Below are 20,106 nucleotides of genomic sequence, written 5' to 3' on the forward strand. Positions count from 1 at the left end.
CAGCTAGTCCCTTCCCCATCCCATCAGAGGCAACCACTGTTTTAATTTCTTGTTTTACAATAGTTTTGCTTGTTCTAAAACCTCATATAAAGTGTATCATATGCTATGTACTCTTTCACTCAATATAATGTTTCTGAGATTCATCCATATTGTTGCCTATATTAGCAGTTTGATCCTTTCCATTGCTGGGTAAGGTTGTATCATATGGAAGCACTACAGTTGGTCTGTGCATTCTCCTGTGGATGAACACCTGGGTTACTTCCACTTGTTGTCTATTATGAACATGAAGCTGCTGTGAACATTAGTGTACAAGTATTTATGTGGACACATGTTTTCTTTTCCCTTGGGCGAATCCCTAGGAGTGGGATTGCTGGGCCATAACTTTATGTAAGAATTTGCCAAACTGCTTTCCACAATGGCTTCACCATTTAACATTCCCACCAGCAGTGTATCAGAGTCCCAATGCTTGATATTATCTGTCTTTGTCATTTTAGCCATCCTAGTCTAGTGGGTGTGTGGTGGTATCCTGTTGTGGTTTTAATTTGCATTTTCCTGATTACAGTGGTGTTGGGCACTTTTTCATATCTTATTTGGTAAAGAGTCTGTTCAAATCTTTTGTCCATCTTTTGGTGAGTTGTTTGTCATCTTGGTACCGAGTTGTAAGAGTTCTTTATACGTGCTGGATTCAAGTCCTTTGCCCTCTGTAGGTATTGCAGATTTTTACTCTCAGGCCGTGCCATACATTTCCAGTTTTTTATGTATCTTTTGATGAGAAGTTTTTAGTTTGATGAAGTCAATGGTTTGCTTTTATGATTATTATTCCCTGTGTCTTGTCTACTAAACCTTTGCCTACCTCAGTGGAGTTTTCTTTGTTGAATAAACTTCTTAATTTTAAGTATTTATCTTTTTAGTTTTTGTTTGATACTTAGGGCCTTTTATGTGACATTTTTGCCTACTCCAGTCTCCTATGTTTTTTTCTCAAAGCTTGGCTGTTTTACCTTTCACATTTGGGTCTATAATTCATCTGGAATTGGTTTTTATATATAAAATGAGGTCAAGATTCATTTTTTCCATGTGCCTATCTGATCAGTCCAGCACTGTTTATTATGCACTGCAGGGGCACCTTTATCATAAACCGGCTGAGCGTGTACGTATGGGTCTGTTTCTGGAGTTTCTATTCTGTTACGTTGGTCTTTCTGTTACGCTGCCTCAGTGCCTTCAGTTGCTTCAGATTCATAATAAAGAGGCCTTGCTCTCTAGTATTGCATGCAAGTCATCCAGCTTTGCTGTGTTTGAGATTAGGGGAAGGGGCCACAGTGGCAGTGCCATCTTGGGATGGTGGGGAGGGGTAGTGGTGACCTCATCTGGAGGTGGCCGTTTGGTACGGGCCAATATTATTGTTATCATCATGGTCCAAGGCCTAGCACTAAGTGCCTGATTCGCCAGATCCAAGCTCACCTTATGATGTGTGAGAAACTAATACTGACCTGGATTACTTTTACCGCTGTGTGACCTAGAGCATCAGGTTGCCTGAGGGAGTGAAGAGGAGAAGAGGTCTTGTGCTCATCAGTGAGCCTGTCGCCAGAGAGGTGCTCATCGTTTGGGACGGGAATGCTGTTGTCATCTGTGCTTTCTTCTCCCTTTGCAGTTGTCCCCTTCTGCCTCCTCTCGTCATGAGTTAATTTAGACACACCTTGCATCTTTGCTGTAGTGTGTGTGTGCACCGTCCAGGTACACAGCCACTTACCAGAAACCCTTGGGGCCTGAGATGCTTTAGGATTCAGAATTTTTCAAATTTTGTCATAACATTTGTGCAGCAGTCTAGATAAATAAACATGTCTGTTAAGTTGGATGAAGAAAGCTCACAAACAGCTTCACGTCCATTCAAATGAGATTGGAAGCCAAATTTATGAAATAAGTTTTCTGAGCCTTTTGGAATTTACAGTTACAGATGCGGACCGGCTGTGGGCCTCCGCTCCTTATTTCACACGTTGCTCTCTCGTTTGGCCTCGCCAGGCTGTGTCGCACCAGCTGAATGCTGTCACTGAGGACATGTACACCAATGGTTCTGCTGCCCCAGGGAGCCCTGCCCAGGCCAAGGGGCAAGAAGTGCGGAAAGTGCGACTCATACAGTTCGAGAAGGTCACAGAGGAGCCCATGGTAATCCCCTGTCATATTGTTACCCACCACTCACTCTCTATCCTGAGAGCCACTGGGCGTCCCCCGCTCAAGTTCTTCCTCAGAGCAGGCTTCATGCCCGTTCTAGTTGAGGACTATGCCGGGTATGGATCAAAAATATTTTTCCTGAGAAATCACCTTAAATTGTGTTTAAAAAAATAACCCCAGAAAGAAATTAATATAAAACTTATTGTGCCATTGCCTTTATTTCAGGGAATCACTCTGAAGCTGAATGAAAAACAGTCCTGTACGGTGGCCAGAATTCTTCATGGTGGCATGATTCATAGACAAGGTACTCTGGGGGGAGGTCATGTTTTATTCAGGGATTAATCATTTATTCCCTGTGCATGATAAGATCGCCGTAGGAATTGCCCAGTACCACCCTCTCTCCCCCTGAGCCTTCTTTTGCACAGATATTATTCTAGTTAGTTAATCTGTGAGCAGTTACCACACGCCACCAATTAAGACTTTGCATATACAGCAGTGAAGAGAACGACCCTTTCTACCCTCCTGGAGCTAACAGTTTAACTGAGAAAGCAGACATTAAGCAAATAATTATGAACTATTGTATTTCCTTCATATTAAACTGCCATCAATTTTCAGATGCATCATGTAGTAAAACCTACTTTGGGGAGTGATGACAGAACACTAAAATACACTAAAACACTAAAATACACTAAATACACCAAAACACTAAAATACACTAAAATACAGCATGTCCTTAGCAGATGATGGTAGCCTGTATTTGGCCACCTGATTCACACACACTTTGAACCCTGCCTGAGACTTGTCCTAGTGTTGGGGTCATGGCTACTCTGAAGGAAGTAGTTTTCCTACTCCATTAACTCCTGCCCTTTTATGTTTAAGTAAGGCTTCTTTTTGTATCCAAGGTGACACAAATATTGGAAGCCGCTCTTCACATAGAATCCAAACACTGATTAACTTTACCATGTGATAGCATGTTGGGGTTTTAGCTAAACAACAAAGAAATATTGAACTTGCTGGTGAATGAGGAGTACCGAGTTCTTTGTCTTGCTTTGTTATTCTTTTTAGTATGTGCATGTGTGTCACAGTCTCCTGGAGGCAGTAGCCACTCTAGTTCCAGGACTTTGAGGGTGAGGTGCTTTTATTGCGCTGTTGGAGGTCAAGGAGGATGAGATAGTCTCGAACCGAATCAAGGGATTCAAAAGGACATTCCCATCTCTCATGGTTGAGTGTTTTCAATCCTGCATACTTTATACAATCTGTTTTATAACATGCTCGAAACACTGGGTTCTCTTCTATGGTATCTTGAGTTGTAATGACAGCTCTTGTGTGAACTTTTGTTCTTTTGTGGATTGATTTTTCATTTCATGGCAGGCTCACTTCACGTGGGGGATGAGATCCTAGAGATCAATGGCACCAACGTGACTAATCATTCAGTAGATCAGCTGCAGAAGGCAATGGTAGGTATTTTCTATGCTAGATGAAGATCTTCCATTGTGTCTGTGAACTGTTGATACACATTTTTCTGTCAAAGTATTTGTACCCTATTGAGGCAGCTCTTATCGCTGCTAATCTTTATTCTGTGTAAGAAATGATAATTCTCTGCTTTAATTTAGTAAAATTCCAAAGCAGGGCAAATAACCCAGAGCATCGATCTGGTGGGATGTAAAGAACATTGGACTGGGAGTCAGAAGGCTTTGGTCTTTAATGGCAGCTCTGAATCCTGGCTCTACTTTATTTTAGCTCTGTGATTTCGAGCAGGTAAATTAACTTCTCTAAGTCTTCATTTCCTCAGAGACTTATTATGAGGAGTGAATGGAATATTATAAATGAAAAGTTGGGTATGCTCCTTAGAGCCAATTGATATTTTGCCAAGCACCTATTACGTGCCAGGCATTGTGATAAATATATATATTATCCTATTTGCTGAAGGCCAGACCCTCTCCTGTTACAGGTACAGTTTTCAGTGGGTTCTGGCAGCCACCCATTCAGGCCTAGCAGTGGTAATGGCTTCTCCCAGTTGCAGATCCTGGAGTGTTTCAAACCCTTCCTTGCTGGATCCCTTGTTGTGAATAGTTCCTTCATTAAACTCTCTTCAAACACCCTTTTTGAATGTGCCATCTATATCTTACTGGGATCCTCAGTAATTAGTACCAGGAATACCCTCAGCAAACAGACCCTAAAAATGGGATTCTGAGATTGGGCTGCTTATAGATGAGCATATGAAAATAACCTTCTTGCTGGAGGAGATGGTACACTGGTAAGCCACAGCATGCAGTGGCCATTTGGGTCGTTACTTGTGGTGTCATGGGATGGAGGACAAGTGGAGGATGAAGTGATGGGGGATCACGTGGCTGTTGCCCTTGGTTACTATGGCAGCAGTGAGGCATACAATGATTGTAGTATAGGCCAGCTGCTTTTGATGACTCTATAGATCAACAGAGAGGAAAGGAATAATTGGAGGCATTAACTGCCCAACTCAGCAAGGTTAGAAACCAGAAAGCCCCTGGGCAGCATTAAGGGCCTTCTTTATCTATCTCCTGGAGACACCAGGCAGATGTGACTAAAGAGCAACACCAGGGCCAGGCTGTAGGGTTTAATACCACTTGGATCTGCAACTATACCAGGTCCTTTAGGGTCAGGTCATGGCACTTGAGGAGACACATTCCTTTCTGGAGGAAGCAGCACTCTCACCCCCAGGGAACTCAGTGAGGGCCTGCAATAAGCGAGGTTGCGATCTAGGAAATTTCAGGGCAGGCTGTAGAGCAGTGGTTCTCAAAACTTTAGTGTGAATAAGAATCACCTGGAGGGCCTGTTAAACCACAGCTGCCTGCCTCCCACCCGCACCCAGAGTGTATGATTCAGCCAGTCGAGTGGAAGGGCTCAAGAATTTGCACCTCTAGCAAGTCCCAGATGGTGCTGGTGCTGCTGGTCCACGGACCACACTTTGAGAAGCACTCCTTGGGTCTTGCTGCACCAAAGTATTATCCCCGGACCAGCAGCATCAGCATCGCCTAGGGTTTGTTAGAGATGCAAAACTCTTAGATCTATGCCCTAGATCTCCTGAATCAGAATCTGCATTTTAACAAGAGTCTCAGATGATTTGTATGCATGTTAAAATTTGAGAAATACTCCAATAGAGGAAGTAGATCAAAGATTCAAGGGATATTGAAGTAGGTCTATTATGTACACTCTACTCATCACTCTCTAATTGAACCAGAAGGTGGTTTTTCACTTGAGATAGAGATGAGGAAACTGAACCTTGGAGAGCTTTGAAACCTGCCCATAGTCACATGGCAATTTAAGGATAGACCTGGGATTTGCTTTAATCAAAAGTCCACACTTAGACTTCTGCTTCTGACCAAGATGTAGTAACAGGGACCAGATTTGCCCTGCCTTTTGAAACAACCCAAATGCTACAATTTCATGCACCTAATGACAAAATACTTGGAAGAAAAACTGGTAGAACTTCAAGGAGAAGCTAAATCCACAATTAAAGTTCTAGATTTCAGTACCCCTCCCTTAGTAACTGGCAGAACAAATAGCCCAAAACATCAGTGAGGATGTAGAAGACTCAAATGACACTATCAGCCAACTTGACCTAACAGACATACAGAGAACACTCAACCCAGCAACAGCAGAAAATACATTCTTCTTGAGCAGCGGTCCCCAACCTTTTTGGCACCAGGGACTGGTTTCCCGTGGACGGGTGTGCAGGGGGAGGAGGGGCTCAGGAGGTGATGTGAGTTATGGGGAGAGGCTGTGAATACTCACGCTGGCACCTTCTGCTGTGTGTCCCCCCGGCACGTGCACCCCATTTCCTAAGTTTCATGGAAGACAATTTTTCCACGGACGCAGAGGAGCGGGGAGAGGGCAGCAGAGCTCTGTGGCCGGTCCCTGACAGCCCACAGACCAGTACCAGAGGTTGGGGACCCCAGTTCTAGAGTACACAAGGAATATCCTCCAGGAGAGACCACATGCTAGGTCACAGAACAAGTCTCAAGAGATTTAAAAGGATTCGGATCGTACAAAATGTGTTGTCTGACCACAATGACATTAAATTAGAAATCAAAACCGGAAAGATACTTGGAAAATCCCTAAATATTTGGAAATTAAAGAGAACACTTCTAAATAATCCATAGGTCACAGAAGAAATTACAAGGAAAATTAGAAAGTATCTTAAGGTGAACATAAATGCAAACACATTGAGAATGTGTGGAATGCCGCTAAAGCAGTTCCAAGGGGGGAATTCACGGCACTTAATGTCTATATTAGAAAATAAGAAAGGTCTCAAATCAGGGTCCTCAGCGTCCACCTTAAGAAATTAGAAAAAGAACAAATGAAACCCAGAGTGAGAAGAAGAGAGGAAATGAACAACACAAATAGACTGGACAGGAATCTGGCTGAGTGTGAAAGGCAAAGGAGTTTTTTAAAAGATAGGTCTGAAGCAGGTTACTTGTATTTTTATGTTTATATATAAGCTAATTAGAACATCTGAAGGAACCAATTCATTTCTTTGAAAGCGGGTAAATAAAGAGAAAGCATTTATCCTTTCTTTCCTATATGAACTGTACCACTGGGTAACGAGACAGTAAATTAGGAAGAAGATTTCTCTATGGAAGTATTCTGGCTCATAAATGAAGACAGGATTATAGAATTAACATATCATATTGTTATGCTAGTTTATGGGGCACATATACTTTTATATTAAAGGAAAAATTGCTCCATAAAATCCCCAAATGTAAAGATGGCTGTTGGGGGAAAAACCTGGGGCTTTGAGGGGGAAATAATTTTATGAAACCTCAAATCATCCAAGTTAGTTTTCCTTACAATTTTCTTTCCCCTTTCTGTTTTTAATAGAAAGAAACAAAAGGAATAATCTCATTAAAAGTAATTCCCAACCAACAAAGTCGTCTTCCTGCACTACAGGTGGGTGGCGCCATTTTCTCTGTTGTGCTGATGGCAGGATTCAGGCCATGTTGTCTTGTGTTCTTAGAGATTTCATTATAAGTGATGTGAGTCTAACTGTTAAGTTCTAAATATCTCGTAAGTGTGTAACTGCTGGGCTCAAGGTCCCAATATACCCTGCCTGCTGCTCTCTGAACTAAGATACAGGCACTCCTCCCTCTTTTATTGAGGCAGAAGGCAGTGATCCTTTGTGAGTGGTCAGAGAGGAAAGGGTAATCTTATTCTACAGATGGCAAAGAATCAGTGCAACTCCAAGGGGAAAACGGGCAAAGGGAATGAAGAGATCATTCACAGAAGAAAAACTACAAATCACCATTGAACTTATGAAAAAATATCCAATCTTACATGTCATCAAAGAAATACAAATTAAAATATGCATGAGATACTAATTTTCACCAAGGAAACTGGCAGATATTTTAAAAAATAGTAATCATAAAGCCCAGTGATTTATAGTGCCAAAGTAAAGAAAGAAAAGATAGAGTCCTTTGAGCACTTATTCAAAATTTATTGAGGGTCCACCATGTATAAATTACTGTGCTAGAACATGGAGGTGATACAAAGAGAAATGGTATATTCCCAGTTCAGCAGCTGGTGGAGGAATAGATTGGACAGGGCTTTGGCAAGTGAATATGGAAGAAGTTTAAAGAAAGTCCTCACCAATACTTAGAATGGTCTGGCTTTTTTTTTTTTTTTTTTTTTTTTCATTTTGGCCATTCTGGTGGTGGTATCACATTGTGATTTTAATTTGTACTTCTCTGATGACTAATGAGAGTAAACTCCTTTTTATATATGTTTTCCCCACTTGGATATCCTCTTTTATAAAATATCAGTTCAAATATTTTCTGGTAAGAGTACTCTGTCATATGTATCCCAAGTATGTTCTCTTCCTCTGGGGCTTGTCTTCTCATTTTCTTCCTGGTGCAGGTAATGACTAGAAACTCTTAATTTTAATGAAATACCATCTACCACTTTTTTCCTTTTATGATTAGTGCTGTTTATGTCCTGTTTAAAAATTTTTTGCTTACTGCAAGGTCAAGATGATATTCTCTCCTATGTTTCCTTCTAAAATTTTACTTATTTTCTTTTTCACATTTGGATCTCCAACCCATCTGGAATGGATTTTTGTATCTATTGTAAGGTAAGAGGTCACAGGGCCAGTTTTTCCATATGAGTATCAATTGATCCAGCATCATTTATTGAAATAAGCATCCTGTTCCTATTGTACTGCATCATCACTTTTGTCATAAGTAATATGTGTAGGTCTATTTTGGAACTCTTTCTTCTTTTCCATTGGACTATTTGTTTACCCCTGTGTTAAACCTACATGTCAATTTGGGGAGAATAGACATCTTCATAATATCCCGATAGAAGTAGTGATAGCAGACATCCTTGTCTATTTCTGAATCTTAAAGGGAAAGCTTTTAATATTTCACTGTAAAGTATGATGTTGGCTGTAGGATTTTGGTAGGTTAGGGTCAGGGTTAGGTTAGGTAAAGAGGCTCCCTTCTATTCCAAGTTTGGTCAGAATGGGTTTTAAATGTTATCAAATGTTTTTTGTATATCTGTTGAGAAGATCATATGATTTTTCTCTATTTTTCTTTTAATGTGGTGAATTTATTGCCTTCAGACGGTAAGCCTTCTTGTGTTGCTGAAGTATTAATAGATTCTGTTCACTTGTGATTTATTATCCTTTTTATATATAACTATTTGATTTGCTTAATATTTTGTTTAGGATTTTTACATCACTGTTGCTGAGAGATTCTTATCAGATTTTGTTGTCATGGTTACGCTAGACTTATGAGTTGGGAAGTGCCATCATTTTCTGTAATTTGTGTTTGTTGAGATTAGCCCTCTTTCTTCAAAGGATGTTTGGAAAATTTACCAGCGAAGTCATCAGACACGCGTGCATGCGCGTGTGTGTGTGTGTGTGTGTGTGTGTGCGCGCGCGCGCTTGTTTGGGGGCAGGGGAGAATTTTCAATGATAAATTCAAGTTCTTTGATAGAAATATGAGTGTGTATATTTTCAGTTTCTTATTGTGTCACTTTTGGTTACTTATGTTTTTCAAGGAATTTGTCAAATGTATTGGTGTGAAATTGTTCATATCCTCACATAACCTTTTTATCTCTAAGTTCTCTACTGATCTCTCCTAGTAAATTGTGTCTTCTCTATGTTCTTCATCTTTTCAAAGAACCAATTTTGTCTCTGATGATCTTCTCAACTCTGTTTATTTTCTGTTTCTTTCTGCTCTTTATTATTTATTTCCTTCTTTCTTTGAGTTGCATGCCTAATCTTACTACCATACATAACCAATATTACATTCTCATGTAGTGTCTTCTGGTCTTTTTTCTATGCATAATAAATACTTATTTTTTATTTCCAGTATGCTAGTTATTATTTTTGTTTTATGATATTCTCATTTAATGTAATATCAGTACCATTTTCCAAAGGCATTACATATCTATCCTTCTACAAATTGATTTTTATCATTTATATTAAGTAGATGACCATACTTGACTAATTCCCCATTCTTGGAAAATTAGGTTGTTTCCAATACTTCACTCTTATAAATGCTGTTGTGATGAACATACTTATCTACACCTCGTTACTGACAGTTCTGTTTTGTATCAGGTAAATCCATAGAAGTAAAATGTGCGGCCAAGGGATATTAACATTTTAAGACTTTTGGCACATTCATATTGTTACATTGTCTTCTAGAAAAGGTCTACCAAGTTTATTTAACGTACTTGTAAAAATATTTTTTCAAGGAAACACATATATTTAAGATACTCAGATCCACTAACTACAAACATGTTGACCTAGAAAGGCATTTCATGCCTTCTTGTTAAAGGGATTAGTTCGGATCCTTCTGCAAACACAACAGTAAGCAACTCCAATTACTTCAGCGTTCTGATTTCTCTCTCTTATGTGCTCCTCGTTGTTCGTTCAGTTCTGACCCTATTTATTCTACTTACATGCTCTGATGCAGGTGTTTCTTTTGGAGCTGCCGCCTGCAGTTCCCTTTGCCTTCTTTTTCAGATGTTCATGAGAGCGCAGTTTGACTATGATCCCAAAAAGGACAATCTGATCCCTTGCAAGGAGGCGGGACTGAAGTTTGTTACTGGGGACATAATCCAGATCATCAACAAGGATGACAGCAATTGGTGGCAGGGGCGGGTGGAAGGCTCCTCCAAGGAGTCAGCAGGATTGATCCCTTCCCCCGAGCTGCAGGAATGGTGAGCTGCTTTTATGCAGGTTAAATCTGCAGGTGGAAGGGCCACATGCCTGCCACAAATAATTGCTTAGCTTCAGAAATCTGGCATCTGGTGTATAGTTTCTGTTTCTTGACCAAGCAGACCTCCTAGCTCCCCTGGCATAACGAGTAAGGGAGAGTCAACCAGGAGCTGATAAGCTGACTACAGCCTGCTATAGCAAGGGAGCCTGAGTAGCTCTCCATTGCAGTGTGGGCTTCCTGTTCCCTCCAACGCTTTCCCCATGGTCACTAAGCAAGTGACAGACAATGCTGGGACTACAGCCCTCCCTGGTCTCCTGCCTCGTAAGCTAGTACCCATGCTGTTTCTCTGATTTCTTCTGAGTCCGACAAAAACAGTCACATATAAGCATGTGTCCTTTTTACAAATTCCTAGCACATAGAAGAAATAATTCCTGTTCCCAAGTCACATTGCTCACATAGTTCCAGGTCATACCATAGGAGTGGTAGAAAAATCCACATATAACAGTCTAACTGATTTCACATCCAACACTGACCCTCCCTCTGCCTCTGCAAAATAACCCCACTGTATCACAACCTCGAGGTGCATTTTTGCACGTGCCAGTCTTTCAGTTTTAAGCCAGAATTCGGGTTGATCTTGTCTCCAGTGATGATGCAAAATGGCACTGAACTACAGGATGTGCTTTATAGAAATAAACTTTTAGCATTAGAGCAACAAAGGAAATACAGTACAGACCCTGGATGATATTGGTAAAAGCCCTGAGCATATTGGCTGTGGCTTCTAGGCCATTTTCAGAGCTAACACCTCATGGAGAACATTGTGGGATTGGGAGCAGCAGGTGGCTGAGGAAGACCCACAGAATACAACATCAAACTGTGGATCATAACTTATTAATGAGGCATTAAATCCATTTAGTGGGTTACAACAAGTATTTCTTTTAAAAAATGAAATTTTGTTAACTTTGGGAAGCCGAGGCAGCAAAATCACTTGAGGCCAGGAGTTTGAGACCAGACTGGGCAACACAGTTAGACCCCATCTCTACAAAAAAATTTTTAAAAGTTAGCTGGGCGTGGTGGTGTGCTCCTGTAGTCCCAGCTACTTGGGAGGCTGAGGCAGGAGGATGGCTTGAGCCTGGGAGTTTGAGGTCACAGTGAGCTATGATCATGCCTGGGCAACAAAGCAAGACCTGTCTCTTTTTAAAAAAAATGATGTTGAATAGAAACATGAGAATATATTACACATAGTAATAGAAGTTATTTGTAATGAAGCTGTTGTTTTAGTTGTATGTGTGCTGCGTATGTAGGTGTGTGTTTTCTTTATAGATGCATGTATGTGTAATATAGGGCTAAATGTATAATCTATTTCATACAATGAGGTAGGGTCATAAAGGTTTGAGAAGCACTGGGCCAGAGAAAGTGATTTGTTTGTGGGTTGTATTTGGAATGTCCTGAGAGGTGGGTGGGCACAGACTCAAGGAGGTGGTCCCTCTGCCTGCTGCCCATCTTCCTTCCCAGGTGAGAAGCGGAGGCATAGGGGGAGGGATAGAGAGACACAGAGAGACTATGAGACAAAAGAAAAACAGAGACATAGAGACGGAGAGGCTGAGAGACAGAGAAGAGGCTGAGAGAGAGTGAAGGGGACGCTGTTAGAGAATGAGTGGCTAGGAGGGTCAAGGACAACATGAAGCTTTGTGGCTAGTGCAGAGGAAGGAAGTGAACTGGTCTAGAGGTTTGGTGGAGAGAGGACAGGGGGTCATCCGGGCCGGCACAGTACAGGCAAATGAGCCCGAGGCCTTTTCACTGAGGATCTGCTGACTCTGCGGTCGTCTTTTCCCCTCAGGCGCGTGGCAAGTGTGGCTCAGTCAGCTCCAAGCGAAGCCCCGAGCTGCAGTCCCTTTGGGAAGAAGAAGAAGTACAAAGACAAGTACCTGGCCAAGCACAGCTCAAGTAAGCTTCCTCGGCCTTCTCCCTCCAGTTCCCTTAACCAGCAGAGAAGGGGAGGTGGCGCAGCGTGCAGTGGAACATACATCATACAGAAAGCATGTCATTTCTTCCGGTTTTCTCTTATTAAATTCATCTTCACAAGCTAACTGCAGTCAGACAGACAATGTCAGTAGATGTAAAGGAAGGCTCGTGGCCTGCCCACATCTCATTGCCTCACCCCTCAGGTAACCAACCCAACAGCCTTCCAGACTGTTCTCCATGCTCACACCTTGCTTAGTGTGTCAACGCCTTCGGCACCACCCGACTGCAACCCTAGAGAGGAGTATGTTTTCCTGACAACTAATTCTGGCTTTTTGACCTGCCATGATAGAACATATAATATACCAAAATTATAAATGGGTTCAAGCAGGTTCCAGATAACAAATGAATAATCAATCTACCATTCAACCACCATTTATTAAATGTACGTCAGGAGCCTACACAGAAGTAGATATGGCTGGAGTGTGTGTCCAGGGAGAAGGGAAGTGGGCTGGAGGGGCAGGCCAGAGGGACAGGCCAGGGCCAGGTCATAGGGAGCTGTGTCCACCTTCTCTACTGTTTTACATTTTGTATTGTAGTCTCTGTGGAGCTAGTGAAGGGTTTTGAGCAGAGGATTAATGTGATCAGCTTTTCATTTGCTTCTGTCTTTCTGGTAGCAGTGGAAGAAGAACCCCAGAAGAGGCCAGGAAACAATTGTGGCAGCCCAGGGGGTTGTGGGGGGTGGGATGGATGGAGAGACAGGATGAAACCCAGGTTCCATCTTGAGTAGCTGGGTTGATAGCACCATTCCCTGAGGTAAGGGACATTTTACACAGTACCGAGATCATGTTGGCGTTGTTGAGTTCTGAGTGCCCATGAGACAGCCAACTGACACGTCCGGGGACTTGGAGCTGAGGGTAGCATCTATGTTGGAAATGCCATCAGGTTACTGAAATTATAGAGAAAAAGTACAGGGGACCAATAGGGTTGGCTCAAAGTGACAGAAGAAGAAAGGTCCAAAAACTTAAACTCCCTTGCTCAAAACTCCCTCATAACACTAAAAAGAAACACAATCCAAGGGCCTTTCTCCCACTGACCTCGTCCCCAGTCGCTCCCTCCCTGTTTGTTAATATGTGGCCAGGCTCTTTCCCACCTCAGGGCCTGGACCACTGTTCCCCAGCTCTGGGAATGAACACTGCTTGGTTTTCTTTGTCTCTAGTTTTTGACCAGTTGGATGTAGTTTCCTACGAGGAAGTTGTTCGGCTGCCTGCATTCAAGAGGAAGACCCTGGTGCTGATCGGTATCTTCTCCTTGCCTCCATGCTGCTGTGATAGTTAAAGAGTACATTTCTGTCCTCACTTTCCTGCCCGCATTATGTACCCACCCCAGAAAAAGGCAGTGAGGAAGAAATGGAGTGAGGTCTCTTAGTTTCTCCGTATAGAAGAGGTATAAAGAATTTTCTGGGTCCTTTGAAGTACCCCATCTGGGTTCACCTCACAAGTGAAACTAAACCTTACAAACTATTCTTTTAAGTTGGGTTTTGTGCTGGCAGGTCCTAAACTGGGTTTTGCTCTTTGTTCATCCAAGTGGCTGGCAGTGATCTATGCTTTTTTGTTTATGCACACACGTTAGAGTGCTTTGCTAGCACTTTGTTAGTGGGGTCCCTGCGCTGTTCAGTCACACACATTAGCCCTGGAAGCTCCCTTCACCCAAGCAGTGACTCTGACCTGAAACAGAATGAGTCCTTGCTCCAAACCCAGGTATGTGAGCCTTGGCCCTGGTGGGCGGCTCACCTTCTTGTCCTTGGAGTTGAAATGTTAGTCACTTAGAGGAAGTGTATTAGGGCTCTGGTGAAATTTCCAATAAAAACACTGGCTTAGATTCAATTCCATTAATTTTGGAGAGCTCAGAAAAGTGCATATCCTTAGGAAACAAACAGAAAACCCCACATTAGCTAGCTCCTCTGTAGAAATGACAATTTTATTCTGAGCCCCAAACCGTAGTTCTTAGAAAGAGCCTCCTCCCCCAAATGGAACAAAAGGACCTAAAGCCACTTGGTGGCCCCAAATCTTCTGATGGCTTAAAGGCCCTGACCCCAGCCCAGATATGACACCAACTCATTTTTACCTCTTGGCAATTTCAAGTGCTGAGAGATGGAAATCCATACCCTATCCCCACTCACAGCCCCACCTCTGTCTTTGTGGGAAAGACGTGGAAGCCTTTCCTCCCTCTCCACACAGGAGCCAGTGGGGTAGGCCGCAGCCACATCAAGAATGCCCTGCTCAGCCAGAATCCGGAGAAGTTCGTGTACCCTGCCCCGTGTAAGTAGCTCTTGGGTGCCTTGGAGGGGAAGTGGCAGCCTGAAGGATGGAGCATCAGCGGCGCATTTGATCACAAAATATGGAAAGATAAAAATTTGTACCCACGACTGTTCTGCCTAACAAAACAACTATGTTGTTTTCTTATTGTTCTCTTCTATGCTGTTTGTCTACATAACAGAAGCTATAGTAAACATTTTTATCTTGCTTTAAAAAATTACTAAGCAAGTATTAAAATTTATGCATATTTCTTTTTTTTCATTTTACCTTATAAACATTTTCCTATGTCCCTATACTGTCGGCCTAATTCACTTTGAGAATTATTTTGTAGTGCATTGAATAGATGTACTGCAATTTCCTTAGCTATTCCAATCTTGTTTGACTCTTAGGCTACCTCTAATTTTCAGGAAATGTCTTCTAAATAAAACAGTGCTTAAGAAAGGTGCAAATAATTTTGGTAGTAGTCCTTCATAGGCGGAAGAATGGCAACAGTGATCATTTGGGGAATTAGATAACCTTTCTGTTCACAGAAGTGAATCCACATAAGATAGTTGTGCATATTCCCAGAAAGAGGTACAGTAAGTCCTCACTTAACATTGTCAATAGGTTCATGGAAATTGCAACTTTAAACAAAATGACAGACAGCAGGTCCTTGAATGACATCATTTCATTCAATTTCATTATAACATTGATGAGAAAAAAACCAGTTTTGTTATATGTCATTACACTTAAAGTCACAGTTTCTAAGAACATATTAACGTATGTTAAGTGAGGAATTACTATGCTGCTAAGCAGAATAGCAAACCAGATTCAAAACCTGATATTAGTATTTTTCTTATGCTTTGTTTCTCTGTTTTGCTTTTTTACACATTGATCATTGAAGGTTGTCTCCTTGTCAAGAGGGACAGAGAGAGAGTCATTTCAGTGGCACATTGGGAGCAGAAAGCAGATGGCCCTGACTTGAGGAGTAGAGGAAGTCTGAAAATAGAAATAGCCCATATGGGCTCCTCATTCAGTAAGATTGAATGAGAAGGGAGTTAGAGAAAGAGGATGATAGATGAAGATAATGTCAGATCAAAGGAGAGTTGTTATAAAATGTGGAAAGAAAGACATTCGTATGTGGTTATAGATTAAGGGGAAGGAGCCAGTTGAGAGACAAGTGGATGATACACAAGGCAAAGGAGATGCCCAATAGAAGATGGAAAGAAGGGGAGAGGTTGGGAGGATTGTATTTCAAGCTACAATATCTGGAGAATACTTTACTAATTAGACAATTTATATGAGTAATAAAAAATGTGACTTTTAAGAACATTCCAACTTTTTTTATTTATTTATTTATTTTATTTTATTTTTTTGAGACAGAGTCTCACTCTGTTGCCCGGGCTAGAGTGCCGTGGCATCAGCCTAGCTCACAGCAACCTCAAACTCCTGGGCTCAAGCGATCCTACTGCCTCAGCCTCCCGAGTAGCTGGGACTACAGGCATGTGCCACCATGCCCAGCTAACTTTTTTCTATATATATTTTTTAGCTGTCCATATAATTTCTTCCTATTTTTAGTAGAGATGGTGTCTCGCTCTTGCTCAGGCTGGTCTTGAACTCCTGACCTTGAGCGATCCTCCTGCCTCGGCCTCCCAGAGTGCTAGGATTACAGGCGTGAGCCACTGCGCCCGGCCTCCAACTTTTAACAATATGAGTTTAAACCAAACGAAAGTACTCTTCTTTCCAAGTCATGAAAAGGAAACTTTAAATACATTTCCAAGAAATCCTGACTACAGCCCATAGATGTTTTTAAAATATTTTCAGCTGTCATCTCTTCATTTCTGAGCTTCAGTATTCCTGGATTTGGTGGTTTGAGAGATGTAAGAGATGTAACTTCATATAGGGAAAATGATGACAGGAATTTTCTACATTGGCCTTTGCCCCTTAAAACTTAAATGTGTTCTGGGCAGATGAGGGGATTTCTCGGTCTGCATCACCTGGCATCAGCCCTTCAGGAGCCCATGGGAGGAACCATCTGTGAAACATGGCACGAAATGCAGCTGGGGTCTCAATGCAGACACCATGGTCCAAGCTCTCGTGCAAGGGTGAGGACCCAGAGTTCATCAGGGATTTGGGTTCTTATACACAGATACAACACGGCCACCAAGGAAGAGCGAGGAAGATGGGAAGGAGTACCACTTCATATCAACAGAGGAGATGACGAGGGACATCTCTGCCAATGAGTTCTTAGAGTTTGGCAGCTACCAGGGCAACATGTTTGGCACCAAATTTGAAACAGTGCACCAGATTCATAAGCAGGACAAGATTGCCATCCTTGACATCGAGCCCCAGGTGGGTAGGCACGGAAGGGCAGGCGTTATGGGCTCAGCCACACACAGGATGTGGAAGGGGGTGCTGAGGAGCAGTGTTACTGGGAATCTCCTGGGAGCTCAGGGTTGCTTCAGTACTTTTAATGGCGTCAGCCTGGAACAGGAATAGTAGTACTGGGAAGGATGGAAAATAGTATTGGGATAAAGCCCAAAGCTGTTTATTAGAAGAAATCCATTATGACAGCTATGTTTTTTTTTTTTTTTCTCTTTCCTTCTCTTCCTTCTTGCCTTTCACTTTTCTAGACCCTGAAGATCGTTCGGACAGCAGAACTTTCACCGTTCATTGTGTTCATTGCACCCACTGACCAGGGCACTCAGGTGGGAAGGAGGCTGTGCAGGGTGGGTGGGGGTTCACTCTCTCTGGGCCTGCCCAAACTAGGACATCAGTCCCAGTCATTGGCCAGAGTGCTGGCTGAAGCTCAGCTCCAGCTGGGCTTCTTCCTCCAAGGCCAAGAAGCCAAAGGCATGCACATTTTATTCACTCAACAGTTATTAAACCACTAGCTAGGCCAGCGCCCATGCTAGGTAATAGCAGGACAAAACAAACCAGACCTAGTCATTGTCCCAGAGGCGCATGGGTCCAGTGACTGAGGTTGACAACTGAGCAAATCCTGACACTGGTTTGATGCAGGCTCAGGCAAGGCAAGCAGGGAGAGCTGTGATGACTAGGGGCAGTGCCGAACCCACCCTGGGGTGCGGTGTGGCTGTGGGGAGAGGCCAGGAATATATTGAAAAGCCTCCCCTGCTCCCCACTACCCGGTTCCTACCTGCTCCACCCAGTCCTACCTATGGACTTTTTTGGACCTTGCTTTTTCATGGAACAATGGAGATCCTTCCCTATTTGCATGTAAAGAACTTCCTTTTTCCTTAAAAGCTGCATGGTCTTCTATTGCATGTATATATCATAATTATTTAGTTTAACCATTCCCTTGTTGATGGCCACTTGGGTTGTTTTAAAACATTGACTATTATAAATACTGAAGTCAATAGTCCTGTACATATGGCATGTCACATGCATGCAAACACATCCACAAGAGAAACTCCAAGAAGGATCAGTGGGTCCACGAGTGTGTGCACTTGGAATTTGGATAGGGATTCCCAAATTGAGCTCCTTTAGCACTGATTTACAGTCCCTCCAACTACCTGTGAGAGTGCTTGGTTCCCTTTGCTTGCATCTTGTTGAAATTTCCATTTTTTGCGAATCTAGCAGAGGGAAAAATGGTATCTCATGCTTTATCTTTTACTGTAATCGACTATCTTTTCATACCATTATGAGCCATTTCTATTGCATTTTGTGCAAATTATCTGGTCATGTCCTTAGCTCATTTTTCTGTTGGGTTACTAGCCTTTATTGCATTTCTAGGAACTCTGTACTAGGGTAATTAGCTCTTTGTGATATCAGTTGCAAATACTTTTTTCCCCAATTTGGCATGTCTTTTGGTGTAAAGCTTTGCATACATTTTTACTTTTATGCAGTTAAATGATCACTCTTTTCATTGCTGCTTGATTTGGGGTCAAAGAAAGAGGCCTGGGATTATAAATCACCTTTATCTTTGTTCTGGGATTGCAGCTCTAGTGGTTGCTGAAAATGGCTCTTACATGATCAAAGGGCATGAACTGGGAGATGGTGAAATCCATGCTATTGGTAGTACTGGTCACCCAGAGGGTGAGAATTGCAGTGTTCTTCATTGATTGCCTCTCTGTACTCTGTTAACAATCTCAAGCAGAGTTTGTGTTTTTAAGTAGATGATATGGAGCTGAGCAATGCTAACAGCAAATGCCTGTTTAAAACCTGTTGCTGGGCCGGGCTCAGTGGCTCATGCCTGTAATCCTAGCACTCTGGGAGGCCGAGGTGGGCAGATTGTTTGAGCTCAGGAGTTCCAGAGCAGCCTGAGCAAGAGTGAGACCCAGTCTCTACTAAAAGAAAATAAATTAGCCAGACAACTAAAAATAGAAAAAATTAGCCAGGCATGGTAGCACGTGCCTGTAGTCCCAGCTACTCGGGAGGCTGAGGCAGGAGGATCGCTTGAGCCCAGGAGTTTGAGGTTGCTGTGAGCTAGCCTGACGCCACAGCACTCTAGCCTGGGCAACACAGTGAGACCCTGTCTCAAAAAAAAAAAAAAAACCAAACACAACAACAACAAAAACCCTGTTGCTGGCCTCTCTGGGCTGATGTGCTGTGGCCTGCTTCATACGTGGCTCTTTCTTCTTTGCAGACAGAAGCCCTGCAGCAACTGCAGAAGGATTCAGAAGCCATCCGCAGCCAGTATGCTCACTACTTTGACCTCTCTCTGGTCAATAATGGCGTTGATGAAACCCTTAAGAAACTGCAAGAAGCCTTTGACCAGGCATGCAGTTCTCCACAGTGGGTGCCTGTCTCCTGGGTTTACTAAGTTTACGGAATGGGGGAACCCATGTGCTCCTTTCCAGCATTTATAACCCCATTCTCCTTGCTTTAAGACAAACAGGGCCACTCCAACTAGTTTTGTGTCAGCTTCCAGCTCTCTGCAACTATCCTTATTAAGCTAATAGGATTCAGTCTTCTTGCTCAGGCTTCTAAAAGGGCTGGGATTTGATTTTCCCGATAGATGGGGCTCCATTGATCTGGATTTCAAAAGGATCTCTGGAAATTGGGGGTAAAAAGTACTATCAAAATATAACTGCTAATCAAAGATGATGCACAGAAAAGCAATGGACCCCATCCCTCTAAAGCCTGTCCTCCTTCAACTTTAAAATGCCAAAATGAGCCATCTGTGCAATAGAATGATGTTTGCTCTAGGAGACCCTCAAAAGCAATAAAAATGTTGCTGTGTTAAAATACCAATGACCTCGTAACTCTGTGTTTCCACCAGCACCACAAACCTCTGGAGAGGAAAATGTTGCTGACTTCATTAAGCTCCTAGACAAGGGCATCAACACAAGATGCCTTTCCTGGGTTCATATGGGACGACTAAGATTATAAACACTCCTGCCCTGGAAGAACCCCCATTCTTCATATCCCCACTATGGTCTCTAGCAGCTGATGCCCATGAAGAGAAGCACCTTAAGTTTGTCTTATCTGGGTGGGAGCCCATTGTGGGCACACATTTAATCTTC

General features: G+C 42.5%; 1 protein-coding gene across 3 annotated transcripts in view; it reads left to right on the top strand.

The window, feature by feature from the left end:
* MPP1 (MAGUK p55 scaffold protein 1) overlaps positions 1 to 19,814 on the top strand; it is a 31,628-nt gene extending 11,814 nt beyond the window's left edge. Inside the window, exons 2-12 of one of the 3 annotated variants that reach the window (XM_069462805.1) lie at positions 2,017 to 2,160; positions 2,392 to 2,470; positions 3,538 to 3,623; positions 7,024 to 7,092; positions 10,169 to 10,365; positions 12,202 to 12,308; positions 13,543 to 13,623; positions 14,564 to 14,644; positions 16,770 to 16,972; positions 17,254 to 17,328; positions 19,227 to 19,814. In XM_069462805.1, coding sequence (XP_069318906.1) covers positions 2,017 to 2,160; positions 2,392 to 2,470; positions 3,538 to 3,623; positions 7,024 to 7,092; positions 10,169 to 10,365; positions 12,202 to 12,308; positions 13,543 to 13,623; positions 14,564 to 14,644; positions 16,770 to 16,972; positions 17,254 to 17,328; positions 19,227 to 19,403 — 1,299 coding nt within the window. In that variant the 3' untranslated portion in view covers positions 19,404 to 19,814. The remainder of the gene's footprint in view (positions 1 to 2,016; positions 2,161 to 2,391; positions 2,471 to 3,537; positions 3,624 to 7,023; positions 7,093 to 10,168; positions 10,366 to 12,201; positions 12,309 to 13,542; positions 13,624 to 14,563; positions 14,645 to 16,769; positions 16,973 to 17,253; positions 17,329 to 19,226) is intronic. The other 2 variants (XM_069462808.1, XM_069462807.1) reach the window with 2 other exon arrangements.
* The last annotated feature ends 292 nt before the right edge of the window (positions 19,815 to 20,106 follow it).

The sequence above is a fragment of the Eulemur rufifrons genome, chromosome 30, assembly GCF_041146395.1.
Source record: "Eulemur rufifrons isolate Redbay chromosome 30, OSU_ERuf_1, whole genome shotgun sequence".
Taxonomy (NCBI): Eukaryota; Metazoa; Chordata; class Mammalia; order Primates; family Lemuridae; genus Eulemur; species Eulemur rufifrons.